The 18,949-nt window shown below is 43.3% G+C and overlaps 1 protein-coding gene across 1 annotated transcript in view; it reads left to right on the forward strand.

Moving 5' to 3' along the window:
- ADAMTSL1 (ADAMTS like 1) overlaps positions 1-18,949 on the forward strand; it is a 372,341-nt gene that overhangs the window by 236,100 nt on the left and 117,292 nt on the right. Inside the window, exons 14-15 of the mRNA XM_084832134.1 lie at positions 1,645-1,946; positions 17,242-17,371. Coding sequence (XP_084688260.1) covers positions 1,645-1,946; positions 17,242-17,371 — 432 coding nt within the window. The remainder of the gene's footprint in view (positions 1-1,644; positions 1,947-17,241; positions 17,372-18,949) is intronic.

The raw sequence follows: 18,949 nt of genomic DNA on the forward strand, positions 1-18,949 counted from the left end.
TCACACATTCTGTTTCCAGATGCCTCAGGAAGCTCACAGGAAGGGCATGCGGTCATTCCCTGTTTGTCCCCAGTATCTCATATCTAGGTGTACAGAAGTTCCATTGGAGCCAGTTAATATTTAAATGCTAAGTTCCTTCCTATATTAATTCACTGGGATTCAAAGGATCTGAATTATATCAGTCACCATGATCTAATCCTCCTGATTATATAAATCCAGAGGAAAATCCATTATCAGCGTTAACTAATACTTCCGTTTATCTGTACCTCTGATTATCAAAATGTTCCTCACTCCATATAGATTAATCAAGTGGCAATGTATTTGTTACGATTTTTGTATTGCAGAAAAAGTAATGCACAATATTAACTGAAAGGTAACATTTGCTGACGACTAACTTATAAGTAACCCTGGTGCATTTCTGTTCTTTCTAAAACTGACCAAAGCAGCACTATCACCAAACTATAAAATATGGTTGTTATTAGTAAATGTTGACTTTCTAATGGCAACCTGGTATGTTTTATTGCTTTCAGCTCCATGGGTTCCCTTTATGTCTTTGAAGCAAGTTATTACCAAGCATAAACCTACCCTTCTAGGCTCATAACTCAAAATGCAAAATATCTGTTTAGGAAGCAGAAAAATAGAACTTCCTGGTGTTATTTCCTGCATTTCAGTTATGAATTACTGTGCAGGGTGAAATGATTAATAATGAGTACATTATAGTTTATACAGCAATTTTCATCCTCTGGAGGAGTTTCCTTACAAGCTATACTTTCTCTTTTTTGCTCTCTCTGTGAGCATGTGGTTTATGCACATGTCCACAATTCTGTTTAACAGGGTGTGCTGTATGATCTTATCCTGCTTTTAACAGTAAAGTCATTTTGCCCAGAATTACCTTGTTGCAGCCATGACTAGGGTAACGCACATAAGAAGACTCCATGGAACAATAGAATTACAGGGCTGCACTTTCCTTCAAGGCATCTATCTCATTTTCCTGCAGTGAGGAAGGAGTAGATTGTATTGTAACCTCCATGTTAGTGACACACTGGGCAAACATATGGGGTTGGATTCAACATTGCTTTTCTGCTGATGGAAGCAGTTCCTTCAGTGGAACTAGGGGGGATTTCCCCTCCCGCTGCAACCCCCTGCACACCCTCAAAATCAGCACCAGAGAGCTGGGAAAGCCTCCAGAGCAGATTTTTGGGTGGTGTGGAGGGCTGCAAGTGGGAGGAGAGAAAAAGTAAGTCCCATCATGCTAGTGGAGTTCTAGTACTATGACGTTTGATCATACCCATGGATTGCTAACCGGAGTGACTTCAGCATCAGGTGATGACCTGCATGTCACAAAGCAAACATAATAAAAAGAGCGTTCATTTTATGAAAGCTATGGGTTATCCAGTTTTGTGCATGTTTAACACATACTGTTTTAGAATATAACATCTGCCCGATGTGTCAAGGGTGAAAGGTGAAAATGTCTGATGTTCAGACTTTTCTAGTTATCTGGGAGTCTTAGACAATGTATGTTTCAAATTTCTGTCCATCATGAAAGCACCTTAACTATTCTGACACCCCAATCAGGGAGGCTCAAGCGTCTTAGAGAGATGGTTCTTATTTTTGCTTTCTCTCTCACTGTCTTTATTGCCATAGGTTTATTCCTGAGGCCTGGTCTGCCTGCAGTGTGACCTGCGGGGTTGGCATCCAAGTGCGTTTGGTGAAGTGCCAGGTGCTGCTGTCCTTCTCTCAGTCTGTGGCTGATTTGCCCATTGACGAATGTGAAGGGCCAAAGCCAGCATCAGAACGAGCTTGTTACGGTGGTCCTTGCAATGGGGAGACTGGTGAATATAGCCCTGAAGAGATTGATCTGTTCTATGGCGGCTCACAGGATTTCGATGAACTCTACGACTGGGAATATGAGGGCTTCACAGAGTGCTCTGAGTCTTGCGGAGGAGGTGAGTTTCATTTCTTTTCAGCTTCTTTATCTTGCTTTTCTTTTTGCCTCAGAGCCATTGAGCCATCAAAATCACTTGGTTGGATTTAGACTGTTCCACTTAGTTCCCATTGAAATCAATTAAGTCATGACTACCTTGTCTCACTGATTTTCAGTAGGACCTAATTTCGACTAACGTAGTCAGGACCCAATGTATAGTATGAAGTTTGATGTTTCAAATCATTTTGTTTACTTAGTTTTTCTTTTTACGTTCTCTTTTTTGTAGCTTGCAAGAAACTGGCAGGGAGACTTGTTTTGTGTTTAGCTTGTACGATGCCTAGCACATTAGGTGCTTCATAAATTGTCATCATGGTAAGAATTTGTTAATACACGGACTGTTATGTTTTTCTGCACTTCTACTTTATGCTGCTTCAGGAACATGTGTATTTCACCAAAGGCAAGGAGCAGATTAGTAACAGTCAGCCTGAGTGTTCTTGGAAGTGGAGATCAGCCATTGCTTCTCCTTTCCACCTACAATGACTGACTCATTCAGACTGGACATCTCCATTTTGAGACCTCTTTTGTTTGTCAATAGGTAAACCGGGTGTCCAGACAATGTATTCCCACCTATAATGGAAACCCTCAATTCTTTCCCTGGCTCCCTTCACCCCTGCTGGAAGGGCATTTTAATATTGGGGGTGGGAGCAACCTGCTCAGCTTGCAGTCAACTCTTAGGCTCTGCTCTCCAGACAACACACACAATAAGCACAGGTACCTTCACAACAGAGTTTCTTATTATAGCACATTAAAACACACCAGCTTCTGGGGAACTGCATGGCACACTGTCTCAGCTCCAAGGTCTGTAGTAAAAGAGACTGGGAGAGCCCCATCCAGGTCTCCTGCAAGAACTAAAACTTGCATGTTCTCATATCTACACACACATGCATTCATCCCAATGACCTCCTCTACGCCTTAATACATTGCATATCTTCTAGAATCAACTTCATAGCCCCATCTGCATTTCCCTAAAACAACCAACACACCAGGAGACTGGAGAACAACACTGCAGAGTTGTCATACGCTACTCTAACCACCCCCACCCCCCAGTAAAATGAGAATCATGGGAATAACAACACTTGGCTACTTTGCAGGGCTGATGTAACCCACACTCTCTCATAGCCGTGATTCCTGTAATGTAGCTAAAATGATGATGAACTTTTATATGCATGCATTGTCAGGGCAATTTTTTAATTGTTTATAAATTATGAAAAAAATATTATTAAGACCTGAGTTAGGAAGATCATGAACTCTTGTCTTCACTCCTATATTTTCTTTTTGAGTAGACGCGCTACCGACCAATCAGAGCTACGCTAAAATCCTGGATTTCTGAATTAGTTTTTGGAGGCAACAGTAGCTTCCCATCAGGAAAGATCCTCCAAAAGGCTTTACAATGAGCCAGGAAGTTCCTTCTCTAGACAGTGGGTGTGTTAAACACTGGTATGACTTCACTGATTGGCTAAAAACCCTGAAAGGTGGGAGCAGGCTATTTTTCTTACAAAACAAATGTGCAGAATAGTGGCTGTGGATGTCACCTCCTGTCTCAGGTTCTACAACAGCTAGAGACTTGCTGTTTGTTTGTTTTTAACACAAAAGCTGGGAATCAGGATATTGTGGCTCATCCAGCGGGATGCAACTGCCCCCCCCCCTTGCCCCTTCCTGCAGAGGCCCGTGAATAGATGTAAAAACAAACTATGTAGTACCATGTGTGCTACACATGGTATTTTAAAAAACCCCCCCCATTCAAAATAATAATACATATGTAGAACTTTTCATATGTGCTAAAAGACATTCACATAACTTAAGTAAGTCACAACAACCCTGTAAGATAGACCAGTATTATTATACCTGTATTACAGACTGTTGGGTAGGGGGCTGAAAGAGTAGCTTTTCTAAGATCATCCAGTGAACACATGAGATTTGAAGAGATTTCCCAGACTTACAACTGAGTCTCTTAACCACTGCACTGTATTAGCTCCCACTGCACTACGTGAGTGACTCATCATATATGTTTGTATATCCCCCATGTCTATCACATAGTCATACATCCCTATGTATACACACAGAAGGTATGAAAAATTAGATTCAGTTCAGTTTTGATCAGGATACCCAGTTCGCACCTTCTGGACCAAATACAGATGAACACAATCTGTGTTTGAAGTCTGTATATTTCCAAGCTTGCAATGTGAATCATAGACCAAAAAAAATGTGTCCAACAGCATGCAGCGGTGTAGTGGTGGCGGGTCAAGCCAGGGCTTCACTCCAGCACTTTTTTTGAAGCCAGCCCCCAGCCCGGTTGCAGTCTGCTAGGGAAGGAGGAGGGAGCAGAGGGGGTGCAGTTGGCTGCCTCTTGGCTGCCTCTCATCTACTACGCAGAGCCGGCCAGACAAAGGGAGTGAGCGAGAGAGGGAGCTGAGGGAGCTCTGCAGCCTCCTCTTGCCCTTCCCTTCTCCTCCGCAGCTCTTGGCTTCTCTGCCCATCCCTGCTCTGTGCCTGCGCACCTGGCGCTGCCCTCGTCTCCTTCAACACCAGCCCCCCATTCAGGGCTGCTGCTGCTGGCTGGTTTGTGCCAGTTTTTAGGATTTATCTCACAGTCCTATGCATGTTTCCTCAGAAGTCAGTCCGACTATGTTCAATTGCCAATTGGGCTTTCTCCCAGGTAAGTGTGCATAGGACTGCAGCCTTAGCTGCCTTCCCAAGATCTCTGTAAATTTAATTCAAAATAAAGACCCATTGGATTGCACTGTGAATTCTTGAAGATTAATTTGTACAGTAAGCAGATTTGCCAAATGCAACCTGCTCTGTCAGCTACACTTTGTGGTACAAGGTTGGCATGTATCTGGGCAAACAAACCCTGGTGAAGGGAAGGGAAACAGAAAAAAATCAGTTGCGGGGAGAGGAGAATGAAGGGGGGGGGGTTCAATCCAGCAGGGTGTGTGGACATTTCTGTTGCAGGTTGGGAGATATATTATGAAGGAGCTTAGGGAAGGCTAATGGGTAATGTTGGGGCACTAAGGGAGTGTGCAAGGGGGCTGTTTAAATGAGAAGGGATCTGTCCAGGAGGGCTGAGTTGAGAGGGTGAAGCTTCCATAGAGTATCGTATTTTAAAACCCAAAATGTTCACATGTTTGAGTGAGTAAGTGAGTGAGTGAAAAAGATTTTAACACCCCTGCATTTTGTCTCAGACATCCAATTGAAATACCCCTGCCTTACTCTCAGCTGCACTGTTTTTCGATCCCAGTTGATGGCTGTATATCTTACAAGGTTGTACAGTTTTAGAAGGGGGCGTGGCTGTGACTGTCACAAAGGAACCCTTCACCTGAATTTGCCACTACACTACTGACAGCATGCATACATTTGAAAAATGCAAATGAAAAATGCGTACTTTTGAAAAATGTGCACAAACACACTTCTATCAATGGGAGAAGAATTAGTACTTTTCAAAGATGTGCACAAATGATGCATATGTTTGGAAAGAGATAACATGAGTTTTGGGGCGAACCCCAACCCCCAATGATCACAATCTGATACAGACATGGGGTGGAATGAGCTTTGAAGCAGAATCTGGAGAACTTGGACAAACCTGAGTTTTGCTTGTATGCACATCCCTATATACATGCTGTGGTTATGGAATGAGGAGGTCTCTGTGCAGCATGACAACCGTGTACTCATGGTGCTTCCAAAGGTGTTGCTGCCATGCTCCTTTTCTTTTCTGTGTGGACAAATACTGCACTGGTGCACAAATCTTGTACATCAAAACATGGCCAACACTGTATCGATCTGCACAAAATGGCCACGTGGAGTTTGGGCAGCATTTTACGTTATGCTCACCAAATGGAAGCTGCTGCTGGAAATACTTCTGCATGGGAATGGCTCCGTGCAGCTTCACCACACATTCCTGAGTCGTGGCTGGTAACAGGGTGGAAATGCCCTGCACAATGTGGATAATCCATGTGTTGAGCAGCTTTCGCACATTAGAGCCGCTGTGTGAAGTTGCCACTATGCAGAAATGTTTCCACCAGTTTCACCATGCCAGCTGTAATGTGAGAATCGGCCCTCAGTCTTCTGTTTTCCCCATTTGAAAAGGAAGACTGGCTCTGTAGAAGAAGTATCAAAAATAAAGTCCAGATGTAATACCATTTTGGATCTAGAAGGTATCAAAATTCACAGCTGGGGTCTTTCATATGACTAATGTAGTAGTCTGGTTGTTTACATTTCCTGCTGACCACTTACATTTGGGCCAGAGAATCGTGTGTTTAAAGAGCAAGGCTAAGGCAGGAAGCATCAGGTGTCAATAACTTTACATTGCCTGACTTCTGCTTTGTAAGCAGAGACATATGGATCTCAAGCATTGGGCTGTTGCATATGTATTTCCTTACTGAATCTACTGGAGACTCTCAGCTGGTTTTGATAGCTTATCCTACCAAATGACATTAGCTTGGATCTAAGTATGGGGCAGGAGGGGAGGGGGGAATAACATGTGGCAGAAATAACTAAGTAAAAGATTGCCTGAAGCTAATAAGCTTGGCACTTAGGCTAAAAGTTAAAGAGTATCACAGCTTATGCATATTGTGGGAATTCTTTAATACACATAGTGTCCAATCCATTTGGGTCTCCTCCATCATTTTCTTTTAATCGTTTCTGGAAATTATGCCCATTAGAACTGTTGGATTCCTAAATTATCTTAACTTCTCTAAAATTTACCATGCAAAAATAGAGAAGTGATGTCTTCTTAATGAATTGCTAGCATTTCCTAGGGTATGAATAACCTCTGTATGACAGAAAAATACAGTTTTGTCACGAAATGAATTGTGCTTCATACCTTCACTCAGCTCACACATCTCCATTTCCCTGTCATGGCAAGACGTTAATTTTCCTTACGACCCTATCCTGAGGGGTATAAATAGGGAAGCATGTTTTTTAAAATGGCACAAAGACATTCAGCAACTGCAGTAACATAGTAGTCATTGGATGCAAATCTGACACACTCAACATACAGAGCTCCCTAAGTAGGTCAACAAGTTCTATGGATCAAACTTCATCCGGGAGCAGCGCATCTGCTTTGGCCCCAAGCACAGTCTTCAGTGCCAGACCCAGCTCAAATGCCACACTGGAAGGTAACCAGTTTCATTCAACTTCATCAGCAATCTTACCTAAAAAGACAAGACTGGGGAGACGTCATTAGCTAGGTGAAGGATCAAACTGGGTCAGTTTACCACCAGGGATTATGCGGGTTGGGAGTTCCGGTCTGAACACCGGTGGGGAAATGAGCTTCGCTGGGACCTTAGTAGTGGGGACTGGCACCTGTCTCCTCCCTTCCCCAAGGCAAGTAATGGGGCTCTCAGGGCAAGTGGCAGTGGCACAGCCCTGCTCACCCTGCTCATAGTAGGCTGTGGGCAGGACCAAGCTCACCTTGGACTTCTCCCAAGAATGTGAGCTGGAGTGCTCACCTTTGCAAGCTACTTCTGGACATTGCAGTGAAATGTAACTAAGCTCGAGTGCCCCTGCTTGAATCCTTGTGACATCTCCACTCAGACGTTGTCACAACACCTCCTGAAATCAAGAGAAAACCTGGCTAGCCTTCATAAAGTTAATTAAAACTAAACAAAGGCAGACATTGTGTATGGCTTGGGGGCAGGATGATTAGAGAAGTGAAGAATGAGATCAACACAGAACATAGCATAGTTTAATATGGGGGGGGGGAGAGACCTCTAGGGTTGGTTCCAGGATGTGCCTTCTTCAAGATTAAAGGCTCTGCTTGTTGGATGGTCTCCCTGCCCCCAATTTTTGTGGCTCCACCCTCCCACACATACCATAGCTCACCCCATTCATTAGGGTCCCCTGACTCCCTGTAGCCTTTTCAGAGGCTGGAGGGGCTGCCATGGGAAGTAGGGGGTGGGGAAGTCCACTTCTATCAGCACAGTTGATCCAGCATAAATCTGGATCCAACCCCTGGAAAGAAAATATTCCTATTAAAAGAAGGAGCTGTGTCGCTGGCTATTAATGCTATCAGTTGTCTTATCAAGCCAGTGTCCAGTTTCTAGCACACATTCTTTGGAAAGAAAATGTCTGGCTCCTTCCCCAAACAAGACTTGTTCTTGACTGAAAGATGTTAGAAAGGATCTTCTGCTTCTCACATACTGCTGTTTGGAGGCCATTCACATACTATGAGGTCGGTGGACCTGATCCTCACAACATTTCTACATCATATCAAGGTGTAGTGGCTGATAATAAATACTAATCACTTAATGGCAGCCACAGTTTTATGACTGAGATTTATCTGCGGTACTTGAGCTCTTGAACAGTGGTGGGTGAGAATCAAACAGCACGGCTACTGTACACTTGGTCTTAAAACAGCCATCTCTTCCACTTATTGCATTCTAAAGTATGTAGCTAGAGTAGAAACACTTCATTTGATCAGTTCAATGTCTTTTGGTTGTTTGCAAAATGGCTGTCATGTAAAATGTTTTAAAAACCATTTTCTGTTAAGTAAATTCAAATGAAATAAATAGGTTCCAAATAATCTTTTTGTTTGCACAGTTGTATGATAGATCAAGTTAATTTTATTGTTTCTTTACTCTCTGGAGATGAAATTTGATAGACACAGAAGTAGCCTTTCACCGTCAAAGGAATAGCAGCCAGAAGGAACTAGTTAGTAATTTAGTCTTCATTCGGTGGCTACGTCTTCTACTGCTGTCATCAAGTATCATGTAACAATTATGCTATTCTGGTAGATATAAACATTGCAAATCCCATTTGATGGTATATTGAAAGTGGAACTGAAGGCTACTTAGATTCATGTCATGTCCTACCCTTGCACCATGTAGCATTTTAATTTCCCAGTCATAAACTGTAGGGGCTTTCAAGGGAAAACAAACCCAGCTTCATTATGTTAAAATTGTGAGCAATAACTTTTAAAAGTCGAGTCTCAAATGCTCTGAAAAGTGGAAAATCAAACCTTTTTTGTGTCCAATTTTGAGCAGCTTTTTCTCATTATTTATTGATTTTATAAAAGCATTATCCTGGTCTTCAGCTGAAAAGGCTCGTAGAGCAGCATATATACAATCAATGTAAGCAAGATAGTCACTGCTCACAGGCTTACAATCTAAAAGACATGGCCCAAAAGGAGAAAGGGATGAAGAAGGAAGAGGAAATAAGCAAACGCAGGCCCCAAATCTTAAAGTTCAATTGTCATGTTGAAAATGGCAAGATTTAATCTTAAAATTCCAAAGGTTCAAGTCACCATCATGCTGCTTGCTGCTGTGTTGCATCTCAATTCTTTTACTAGGTCTCGAAAATTGTCTGGTGTGAAGGTAAGAAGCCATTTTTGTAGAGTGGAAAGATAAAACTGCCCTTTTGTAGGAAGTCCCTCCTTTCTTTGTCTCTCTCTTCTTGTCATCTTCTAATAGGGATGTATGAGAAATTAGTTTGTTTGTTTTTGGTCAGGATTTACCCAGTTTGCATGGTCCAAACTGAACTCGGACTCAGACGCAATCTGAGGTTGAAGTCTGCACATTCCGAGCTTACAATACAATTCATTGACCCAAAAAATGTGTTTGACAGCATGTACGCATTTGAAAAAGGTGCATGAAAAAAATGCGTACTTTTGAAAAAACGCACACAAATATGCTTTAATCAGTGGGAGAAGAATGTGTACATTTCAAAGATGTGCAGAACTGATGCGTACATTTGGAAAAATATGCACAAATTTTCATGTGAAAAGAAAGAAACAAAGCTGACAATCTGATATGGATTCAAGTTGGAACAAGCTTTGAGATGGAATTCGGAGAACTGAGCTTGAGTTGTAGAAAAAAGGTGATATGTCTGAGATTGATCTGAGATCCTCTTAGGGATGGCGGAGAATTTCTCCCCGAAACTTCGGGGGGCCGAGCGCCAACGTGTTCGGCCCCCCGAACAAGTTTCAGGGAGAAATCCTCCGAACCCCCCCCCGCACCCCGCACCCCCCCCCCGGGACGGGACTTACCTTCACCCAATGTCCCTCCCAGTGGCGGGTCCGGCCGGCGGTTCGGCGGGTGTTCGAGCGGGGCGGGAGCGGCAGCCGGTCTTTCAACCGGCTGCCGCCGCCGCCATTGCAATCAAAGAAAAAAAAAACGCCCCCTGATAGGTTACATGACGATTCACGTAGCTTATCACGGCTAGATTTGCAAAGTCAGCCGTGATAGGCTACGTCAATCATCACGTAGCCTATCACGGCTGACTTTGCAGATCTAGCCGTGATAGGCTACGTGAATCGTCACGTAGCGTATCTGGGGGCGTTTTTTTTTAAAAAAAAAAACTTTCGCGTTCGCGGCCGGGCGAGGCGGGAAGCCTCCTCCCCGGCCTGAATTTCGGCCGGGGCGAGGCGGGAAGCCTCCCCCCTGGCCTGAATTTCGGCCGGGGCGAGGTGGGAAGCCTCCCCCCCCGGCCTGAACTTCGCGGGGGGAGCAGCGAAGCGCCTCCCCCCCACCGCGAACGTCCTTCGACGACAGGTAAGGGACTTTCGTCCACCCCTACTATGGATCAGTAACTGGTTAAAGAACAGAAAACAGAGAGTAGGAATGCATGGTAAATTCTCCCAATGGAAGGATGTAAACAATGGGGTCCCACAGGGATCTGTATTGGGATCAGTGCTTTTCAACTTATTCATAAATGATCTGGAATTAGGAGTGAGCAGTGAAGTGGCCAAATTTGCTGACGACACCAAATTATTTAGTGTGGTTTAAACAAAACAGGGTTCTGAGGAGCTCCAAGAGGATCTCTCCAAACTTTCATAATATTAGAACCCAGGGTCATCCCATGAAGCTGATTGGTAGGAAATTCAGATAAAAGGAGAACTGACAGATAAAAGGAAGTGCTTCTTCACACAGTGCATAGTTAAACTATAAAATTCCCTTCCACAAGATCTAGTAATAGCCACCAGTTGGATAGCTTTAAAAGATTCAAGGAGAAAAAGGCTATCAGTAGCTTCTAGTCCTGATGGCTGTATTCTACCTCCAGTATCAGAAGCAATATGCCTGTGTACACCAGTTACTGGGGAACATGGGCAGGAGGGTGCTGTTGCCCTCACGTCCTTCTTGTGGGTTTCCCATGGGCAGCTGGTTGGTTACTGTATGAACAGAATGCTGGACTAGATGGACCCTTGGTCTGATCCAGCATGACTGTTTTTATGAGGTCACAAGATGATGCAACAGAAAGAAAACTATCTTTCTTTGGAAATGAATGAACATGATAGTTCACTAGCTCAGTTCTGCAAAGAGAACCAGTAGCATGTTCTGTATACCCAAGAAAGTCGATTTGAAAACAGTAATAACTATTGCAGCGTGAAAGGGGAAGTTACATTTGAATGACAACCTGAAACTTTATTTTCCCACCAGCAGGCTTCATGCACTTCAGCCTATCATTGTAACCTTTTTAGGAAAATCAGTGTTTTCATAACACAGGAAACAATATAAAAAGGCTCTCTAGTTTTAACCACCTTGGGTGTATATTGATTTGCTTTCTCACAGACTTTACCATCTGTGTGAGCCTGTGCAAAGGACCACCCTGGGTTTCCTTCAAAGGTCGAAAGCCTGATTCTGCTTCACAATGAGTAGTATACCATTGCAGATTGCCTTTGAAACCACTTATGCGGTCTCCAAAAACTATGTTTACAGTTGACCAGAATAAGGGCCATTACTACCCATGTGCCGGTGGAGTCAAAAGTGCATTCTCCATTTTCAGAGTTGGATGAGTATTTGTTAAAGGATGGTGATTAATGACAGGAGGTAGATGTCGCTGTCATGCACTTTTTGTGGTCCTTCCTGAAGCATCTCTGTGGTCTAATGACAGCATGTTGAGCTAGATGGGTCATGAGTCACAGAGACATAGGAAACTGTCTTGTACCAAGAGGCTGTTGGTACATCTAGCTCAATATTGCCTACGCTGACTGGCAGTGGCTCTCCAGGGTTTCAGAGAATCTTTCCCAACTGTACCTGGAGATGCCAGGGATTGAACCTGGGATGCAAACTATGTGCTCTACCACTGAACTACAGCCCTTTTCCAGTGCCTATCCAGGATGGTGATTTTTATTTCTGTTTTTATTACTGTGTTAATTTAGTCATTTGGGGTGGTGGGCAGACTTGATTTGAAGTTACCAAACACTGGCATGCAAGGAACATGATGTGTACATTTTCTTGACATAGTATCTCCCTTCTAAATAAGTACCTGGTATTACTTCTTTTATTCTTTCAGTGGGAGAATCTTTGAAATTGTTAAGAAAAAAACCCCATCTTGTTTTAAAGTTTGAACATATCCCTTTAGCAAACTTGGCCTGTTTATGTGTTGCAAATAGCCAGCCACCTTAATGGAAGGGAAATGTTTCACAGTGATGTCTGCTAATGCAGGAGTTCTTTGTAGATGCCATTCTATGCTCATGAATGCTGTAAAAGCACATATGTGAAGCAGCAATGGGGCAGCTATTACAGATCTCCACACTCCATAGATTGATAATAGCACTTAGCATTTATACAACTCTTTATATAACTCTTCAGAGTGTTTGAAGTCACCCCCTTCTGAAAGGCCTGAGGGTTGATGTTCTCTGGCAATGTTATTTTTTGTAAGTTGGAGTGTACTGTTTTTCAGTACTGATGTGCCACCCCTCCTTGTGTGAAGCCTAGGGCAATTGCTCTCCCCCTTCCTTCCTGCCTAAAAAAAAGCATGTTCAAATTGCTTCCCATACTGGTCTGCATTTAATGACAATCCAGAGTATGAGTTGTCATTGAATCATGGGTTGTTGTTACATGAAAACCCTGCACTGTGGTTTAACTATGGGTTAACTACAAACACCCCAGGAAGAGAACCCATGGTTTGTTCTTTGGTTGTGAACTCTGGATTGTTAATTGTTAACAACCCATAGTTAAACCAGAGTGATGGCTCACGTGCAATGGCAACATGTGATTCAAAAACAACCTATGATTCAATGACAACCCATACCCAACCCATACTCAACCCATACTCTGAGTTGTCATTATATCCAAACCAGGTAATTATCTTGTACTCTTTACAAAAATCATATAAGGTGAATCAATATTATTATCCCTGAAATGCAGATCTGAGGCTGAGAAAGAATGGCTTGCCTAAGGCCAGCTGGTGAGTACATGGCAGAAGTGAGATTTGAACCATGGAACCCTTGATTCATAGCTCAGTGCCTGAGCCACTGCATTGTATAAGCTCTGGATGAATGTGTGGAACATTACAGGAAACTCCAGCATTGTTTTCTTGCTCCAAAATGCAAAGAGCTGGCAGCCTGTCAACCATATCAGCCCACTGGTCCTCTCCAATTGGTCCCCTAACAGCTGTTTCTCACAGTACGCAGCATCAAATCTGAATTTGCCATACACATTTGGTAAGGAACTGGAGTCAGTTCCAGTTTTCTGACCACTGTTTCTAAATGTTCCCTACTTGCCAACATATATTGGTTGCATTCGCATTTTACAATCTTAGGTAAATGCAGAGTGTGAAGTGGCCCTAAGCTTTGCTTTCTTTCTAGTCACCTTGTACATGTCCCTACTATTTCTATGTGCAAGCCATACTTTGAAGCAAGGGACTGGGATGCTAGTGGGTAATCCCAGTAAGGACGAATGGATCAGTCTGTTTCCAGTCCATGTCAGCTTTGCATGCATTACTTCATAGTCTATTCCATTCCATCCTGTTTTTGCATCAGTCTGTGTGTGTGTGTGTGTGTGTGTGTAGTGTTATTTTATTTTAATGTATTTTTTCACAAAATACACATTTATCTTTGCATTATATCCTAAAATACATGTTTCTATACAATTGTGTACACATTTTGCTACTTTTTTTGAGCCAAGAACTTTATCACAAAATTCAAGAGAATTGTGAAAAACCAAAGGATAATTGCATCCTAATCCACAGGTAATTGTCCAGGTAGTACAAATCAAGTCGGTTCACTTATCGATGCAGACCAAATGAAATCCTCTAGCATCACTAGATAATACTGCTACACAGCTTTGTTTTGCTGGCCCAGCAGCTCATCAAGGATATAGCAAGAGAAGGCAGGGCTAACAACTTGAGCGTGATGCAAAACAAAAGAGCCACGGTATTTTGAGCAATAATGCTTTGAGCAACAGTGCTTTGATCCATTACTACAATATGGCATGTTTTGTTTTGACTTAATAAAGGAATCGGTGTACTGTAGGTTCTCTACAGATGGTGCTGCTATTTTTGCTTCTTCAGTATGGCTTCACAAGCTTACTTGATGCTTTTGTAAACACACTGTCATCTTCAAAAGATTTTGGTGCCTCGGTGAACGAACCACTGCATTGCTTGTGCTGCTGCTGTTTTTACTGTTGTGGTAGAGAGGATGCCAGAGGTTTAGTCTAAGCTAAATGTCACGGTTCCATTAAGCCTTGAAATGACAGTCAGATGACCCCTAAACAGTCTAACCACACAGTGAAGGCAGTTCATTCACCTTCTGTCACAGAGCAGCGGACACCTCGTATCTGGTTTCCTGAGGCTCAAGGCAGGCTGCTCATTTCGACACTGTGAGTGACACTGGAAACATATTGGAAGGCTGCAGTTAATTTGCATATTTTAGCTTCACTTAATTAACATAATTGGTCTAGCATTTGTGTGTACTTGGTGGATGCCAAGACATAGCCAAGGGACACATTACACCTGTCATGGTCTTATTCTGGCATTGCTTATTCCAACGTGTGGAAAACCTCAAAGTGTGCTGGAAAATCAGGGGGGCAGAGGGGAAAGGATGTCTTTGGATTTTTAAAACCCACCTTTTTATTTCTTAACATTTTCTTTACCACCTCCAGTGAATTTCCAGAACAGTCTACAGAACCACCCTGGCTATAAGCATATAGAACCTCCAGCCATGGGCTGGAATTGACCGGCAGGGCCTCTCTGTCTGGCCCACAGCCTCCCATCTTCCTCTCCTATGCAGCAATCAGGCCTTTTAAAAGCCTCCATTCCTGCCAATGGAAACTTTTAAAAACCCCAGTTGCCACTTGGGAGGTATTTGGGGGGGATCACTGCTGAGAAAGCAAGGGCTAAACCTACCTTCCCTTCCAGTGCATTATGACTTGGGATGTATGGATTGTGTAAAATCTGTCTGTTTTTCACGGATTGTCAGGTGCCTTTTGCTCCATCGTCCATTCATCAACGGAATCGGATTTGTTTGCATTTCTGAATTTATGCAAATTTGCATCTGCCCAAATTCACACAGGCAAAAATGCACAAATGCCCCCAAAATGCAGAAATCCCTCCAAGATGTGCATTTTCATGCTTTAGCCAATAGGGGAAATGTGCATTTTCGGGTGGTGTTTTTCTATTCAAATATTTTCTATTACTAAATTTGTAAAAAAATTGGAAACTTTAGAAAAATGGTCTGCAAGTCTGAGGAATCCGCCCAACTGGGGAAAAGCTGGTCCACTGTGGAATCCATGGGTTGGAATCATACAAATCCAAACTCATATGATTCCATTGCAGATTTCTCTGACATCCCTAATTGTGGCCCCCCTCCCTCAGATAAAAACATACAACAATTAGGCTTTTTTAAAGCCTCCATTGGCACCAATGAAAGTGTTTTAAAGCCAAATTGCTGTGCAGGGGCAAGGAGTGGCAGCAGCTGGAGAGAGAAAAGAGGGGGGCAGAGAAACAGGAGAAAGAGCAAGTAGAGGGGGGAGGAGAGGGAAGGGAAGGGAGTGTGAATGGATGTGTGAACAGGTGGGTGTGAGAAAAAGAGAGAGTGGGGTGGCTTCAACCCTACTCACCATCTGCCTGTGCCCCCTGGAAGGTTTCCAACAAGGAAATTCAACCCTCGGACCAAAAAACGTTCTCTACCCTTAAGCGATGAAAAGATATTATAGACAGCTGTAAACCGCCCAGAGAGGTCCAGCTATGGAGCAGTTTAGAAATGTAATAAATAATAATAATAAATAATGAGGCATTTTCACTGTAGAATTTCTTACCCCCTTCCCAGTTCACTGAACCCGCTCCCCTGCCCCACTCCAGTCAATTTGTCTTATTCTGTTCTGCAATTGAAAAAAAATGTAATTGAAAGAAAAAAAATTGATCCTGTTTTTGAGCATCCAGGATTTGGGGGACCCCCTCAGGCATGGCACTCTCAGTGGGCTCCCCTAACCTGGAAGAGGTGGGACAGCAAATTAAGAATTCTCTTAGGCGGCATCAAGTCTTCCTAGATACTCTGGGCAAAGTGCAAAATTGGATGCATTGTTAGTGCAGTGGACCCCCTTCCAGTCTTAGGGGCCTGGCAAATGCTCAATCTTGCCATACTCTGGAGCCAACACTGTCTTTGTGCTCTCTTTCCTGGAATGAACAAAGTAGGAATTAATCTCTGGCTACTTCCAAATACAAGGACTCAGTGTTATTTCTGATCACTGAATAGAGTTTTCTATTCTGCATGGTCTTCTGAATAAACTAATCGGTATATCAACAGAAGGGCTGGAACTACCAGATGCATGAGAAGTGACTGAAAATGAAAGCACGGCTTCTGAAAAGTTCATGAACAGAGCTGTGCAAAATTAGAACAAGAAAACACGAAGGATGTTGAGCTTGATGAAACAAATGCTACTCACACCTACAGACCTGTAGATAGATAAAGACCCTGAATCTCTTTCCCATGAGCCATATTACATACATATGGAGTACAAGACGGTGGTGGTGGTGGTGGTAGCGGCAGTGGTATGATAACCTTCACTTAGTCCTTAGTCTCCTCTTCATAACTCAAAACTTTAACTGGGCACTGACTTTTAGCTACAGAAAGAAGTGACTCCACAGCTGTGTGTTTCTTCCTTGAAAGAGCAGAGCAATGTTTGTCTAATCAGAAAAGAATCTGGTGTGTGTGTGTGTGTGTGTGTGTGTGTGTGTGTGTACTGCAGCTTGCCAAAGGAGAAATTCCAATGCCTTTGCATGTTTCAGTTACCATCCTGATACAGGCACCATGCAGCAAAAGAACAGCTCACCCACCATGTGGCACTCTATTTCTGCTTACTAAAAGCCGTGTCCAAGTCCCCTTGTTCCTGCTCTTTGGGTGGCAGTGTTGTGTGATCCTGCCCTGTTGACAGCCAAGAGTGTCAGATTGTTCTCCCGGAGGCAAGGAACTCTACAGCAGCTCAGACGGGCCCCTGCTGGTGTCATGTCTGCACTTTTCTCTGCTGACTCTCTGTCCAGAATCTTGACTGTGGAATTTTTAAATGAAATTTAATTTAATTTGTGTGTGTGTGTGTGTGCAGGTGTCCAAGAGGCAGTAGTGACTTGCCTGAATAAACAGACCAGAGAGTTTGCGGATGAGAATCTGTGTGTGAGCAGCCGGCGTCCGCCACAGTTGCTGAAAGCCTGTAACTTGGAACCTTGTCCTCCGAGGTAGGCGGCTGTTTGCTCTTTGCTTTGGTTAGGCTATGCTGCCTCCTGCATATAGGAGAAGAAGAATGGTTGGCCTTGAATGTCTTGCAGCTAACTTTGCACTCTCCCAAACTATATTTGAGGGTCAGAGAATCTAGCAAAATTGGGACTACATTTGCTGGCATGTATCTAGAATAATTGCACAGATTTATTTCATATCCACCTTAATATATTCAAGGTTATTCTCAGGGTTGGATGTAGGTAAACAATCAGGGACTCACAAATTCCACTATACAATGGAATGGAGGATGAGCTCAAAATGAGTCTTCTCATCTCTCCCCTTACTACAGGCCTCACTCATTCTCCTGCCAGCAGTCGATCTGCCCATCCCTCAGACAGTCTGAGTGACAACAGTGCTACCTCAGAAGTCACAAGGAGTATCAGTCCCTTCTGCTCCCTACAAGAGACAAGTTTTTCCCCGTACACACACAAACACATTAAGTTGAATTGTAATGACTATATTCAGGGAGTTTTCTGTTACATTTTTGTCCTGTCCTTCTTCAAGGGAGCTCAGGGCAACATTCATTCATTCATTCATTCATTCATTTCTATACCATCCAATAGCCAAAGCAATCTGGGCAGTTCACAAAAATTACATGGATGCACATGGATCCCCATGACCACATCTCTTTTGGCCTTGCAACCAGCCTTTGAAACAGGTTAGGCTGAGAGATGGAGACTGTCCCAGGGTCAGCCAGTAAGCTTTGTGGCTCACTGAATGTTTGAACTTGAATCTCTCCAGTCCTACACATTATGACCACATCACATCAGCTAATCCAGGATGGGAATGAAGCAAGGCAGGAGGGAAGATGCTGAGACTTCTTCACACCGAGTTTTTATCCCGCTATTGAGGTTGGTTACTCACGGACGTTTGCAGGCCCTCTAGATGATGTCATGAACATCCAGGGCATCTCCCACACTGAATAACCTTCATTCCGTTTTTTAAAAGGTGGGAGATAATGAGCTATCAAATTACCATGCTTGAGTTCTTCAGTTCCCTTGTGAAAAAGGAAAAGTCACAGTAAGAGGAGCTAGACCAGAGCACCATCTAGCAGCTGTATAATGAAACATATGGAAGACTCAGATAAGGGAGTGTAAAGGGAGTCCATCGTGGTCCTGCATTTAAAACGGAAGCAGAAAGCCCCATTTTAAATGCAGGATTTTAGGCTGCTGTAGAGATGCTTGGGGAATGGAGAGCGTGCTTGCTGAAATAATATTCAATATCCCTGTAGCCTGGTTCATAGATTATGATGCACAGAAGTGGGATGGATTCAGCTGAGCAGGAAGTACAGTCATGTGCCAAGGAGATGATCCATCTTGAGTGAGTGGGTGGTTGTCCTGGAAGCTAGAGTAAGTTTAGAATGGGAGCCTGAGTTCAAAAAAATAGAGAAAGACTGAAATACGTACAAATTACGAGACTGTGCAGGCAACCATTTCACCTTACATTCTTCCACATATTTTACCCCACATTTGCAACCGATGTGTGGCAAAATTATACAGGTGACAAAGCTACCCACAGTGAGAGAGTTTATCCTGGTC

Source organism: Heloderma suspectum, chromosome 2 (assembly GCF_057233095.1).
Source record: "Heloderma suspectum isolate Gila_16-S chromosome 2, 16-S_ref, whole genome shotgun sequence".
Taxonomy (NCBI): domain Eukaryota; kingdom Metazoa; phylum Chordata; class Lepidosauria; order Squamata; family Helodermatidae; genus Heloderma; species Heloderma suspectum.